Here is a 2,500-nt window from a genome sequence, read left to right as displayed (position 1 = left end):
CCATCCTATCACTATCCTATCCTAAATCAGTCCAGTGGCAGAGTTTAGGTACCGTAATAATAGAGAAGAAAAGCAAGTTAGCAAGCAAGCTACAGTGCCAGATAGCTGAACTTCCCATTCTTATACTCAAGACCATTTAATAGTAACTGCATAACCGAGGCTGATAAGGCTTATGTATCATCTTCATCTTCATTAATAACAATAATGATAATGACAATAATAACAATTAGTGTAGTAGAAATGTATTCACAGTGATTAGAAGTATTTCATATCAAACAAGTAATGTTCAAAATGAAGTTTCATTCTCTAAATCTGTGAAAGTGTGTGAATAAGTTTTTTTTTTTTTTTTTTCCCCTCATTTTTTTATTGACAAGTTTTGAGGATATGAAAAGGGGGGGGAAAATTGTAAGGTATTTTCAGATTTTCAATTAGATTGTGTTTAGAATGTATAATACACTATGAATGTTTTGCAAATGGATTAACTTTGATATTATTCTGATACATGCACCTTTACTCAACAGAGCCAGACAAGGAGTATACGACTTCTTCATGTTTGTCGCACCTTAGCAGCTGTTGACAAGGGCAACTTGGCTAAGCTCAGAAAGAAGACTGGATTTTCCATGTCCAATTGCAAAAAGGCATTGGAGATGCATGAAAACGATCTTGCAAAGGTAATTATAATCAGCTTTTAGTACAATCACCTAAATTAAGTTTGTTTGTTTGTTTTTTTCTAAGATATTGGTTATATATACAGCATGATATTTTTAACCTTTCATTTATATAGGCAGAATCATGGCTCCAGGCAGAAGCCCAAGCACAAGGTTGGGCAAAAGCAACAAAGCTGGCAGGTCGCACAACAGCACAGGGTCTCATTGGAATTCACATAGAGGACAATGTAGGAGCCATGGTGGAAGTAAACTGCGAAACAGACTTTGTTGCAAGGAACGAAAAATTCAAGGCACTTGTGTCCCAAGTAGCAAAGGAGTGTGCATCAGGTGCAACTCCTCTCTTAGAACATGGATTAAAGAAGGTAAAATTTTCTCATGAGTTTTTTGTTTGAAAAGATATCCACATTGCTGGTACATGCAATTGATTTAGATTAGGTAACTATGGAAAATAGAAATGTCACAGCAGTCAACATGAAGAGAATGCAAAACAGGAATTAGTATGGAATAGTACACAAGAAAGGCACATATGTAGTTGTTATTTTTTATATTGCAGGTATAGATGAGACATACTGAACAGTTTTCTCAATATAGCATGACAATGTCACATAATTTTCCAGGAAATGATGGCACAGGAGCAGATGAAGGACATTCCAACAAGTGAAGGAAAAAAGCTTGGAGATCTTGTTGCTCTGGCCATTGGCAGTGTTGGTGAGAATATGAGCTTAGCACGGGGCACTCGGCTGGTGGGTGGGCCTGGGGTGCAACTCATAGGATACAGCCATCCTAGTACACCAGATGATGATATGCTTGTAGGAAAATTTGGAGCCATCTTAGCTCTCAGGTCATCTGGAGAACTGACTGAAACTGCACGGCAACTGTGTGTTCACATTGTTGGTATGTATTTGTTCACTTATCTATAGATTTGTTGTGATAAAAATCCTGCATTTCTGTACATGCTAATCAACACTTCTTTCCCTATCAGTGATATTTTTGGTTGTTAGTTTTTTGCTCAGTAGTATGATAGAGTGTATAAGAAAGTTGCATTAAACACAAAGTGTGCTGTATACAATTTACAACCATGCAAGATCTGTAGTATTACCCCTCGTCAGCAGTAAATCTTAATGACATTTTTCTAATGCATTTGTATATACATTTTGTTTCCCTCCAGGCATGAATCCAAAGGAAGTGGGCAAACTCTCAGACCCAAAAGCTCCCAACACTGATGATGAAACCTTGTTAGTGCACCAAGAGTTCCTTAGTGATCCATCCAAGACTGTTAGTGAGGTGATCCAAGAGGAACAGTTAGAGATTGTTGACTTTGTGCGCTTTCAGTGTGGGGAACTGAACAAGGCAGAAGAATAAATGAGACTAAATAGAATAAACTTGTCTTTACAGTGGATAATAGGAAGAGAGCAGATATATAATTTGTATAGCTTTACTGTGCCTGCATCTAACTAATTAGATGTATAAGAGTATCAGCATTGTTAGACACAATTTTGATTATTTTTATTTAATCAAACACAACATATTCATTTCCAAAATGTTTGTTGACTCTTTTATTATACTATGTTGCTGTTGATTATTTAACATGTTTTTGTAAAATTTGACAAGAAGTATGAAGAATGTATGTACTGTACAGTGAACAAAAAACTTGTAGAAAAGATTTGTATATAAAACAGTTATTATTCAAGAAAACAATTATGATATTAAATGGAAATGGTAATTTTATCTTTCATTAGAATGCCTTTTGGTTTTACAAAGATTCGTACAAAAGAAGAGAAATATTAAATATATGTACCTGAAAAGTATTTAGGAAAACTGCTGAAAATGGA

General features: G+C 35.3%; 1 protein-coding gene across 1 annotated transcript in view; it reads left to right on the top strand.

Annotated features, from left to right (window-relative positions):
• Nucleotides 1–2,391, top strand: part of mEFTs (elongation factor Ts, mitochondrial) — a 3,572-nt gene extending 1,181 nt beyond the window's left edge. The window contains exons 2-5 of the mRNA XM_027364071.2: nt 522–671; nt 785–1,030; nt 1,286–1,562; nt 1,837–2,391. Of these exons, the coding sequence (XP_027219872.2) occupies nt 522–671; nt 785–1,030; nt 1,286–1,562; nt 1,837–2,030 (867 nt within the window). The 3' untranslated portion in view covers nt 2,031–2,391. The remainder of the gene's footprint in view (nt 1–521; nt 672–784; nt 1,031–1,285; nt 1,563–1,836) is intronic.
• The last annotated feature ends 109 nt before the right edge of the window (nt 2,392–2,500 follow it).

Source organism: Penaeus vannamei, chromosome 31, assembly GCF_042767895.1.
Source record: "Penaeus vannamei isolate JL-2024 chromosome 31, ASM4276789v1, whole genome shotgun sequence".
NCBI lineage: Eukaryota > Metazoa > Arthropoda > Malacostraca > Decapoda > Penaeidae > Penaeus > Penaeus vannamei.
The sequence above is the reverse complement of the archived record's forward strand: the minus strand, read 5'-3'. Positions and strand labels throughout refer to the sequence as shown.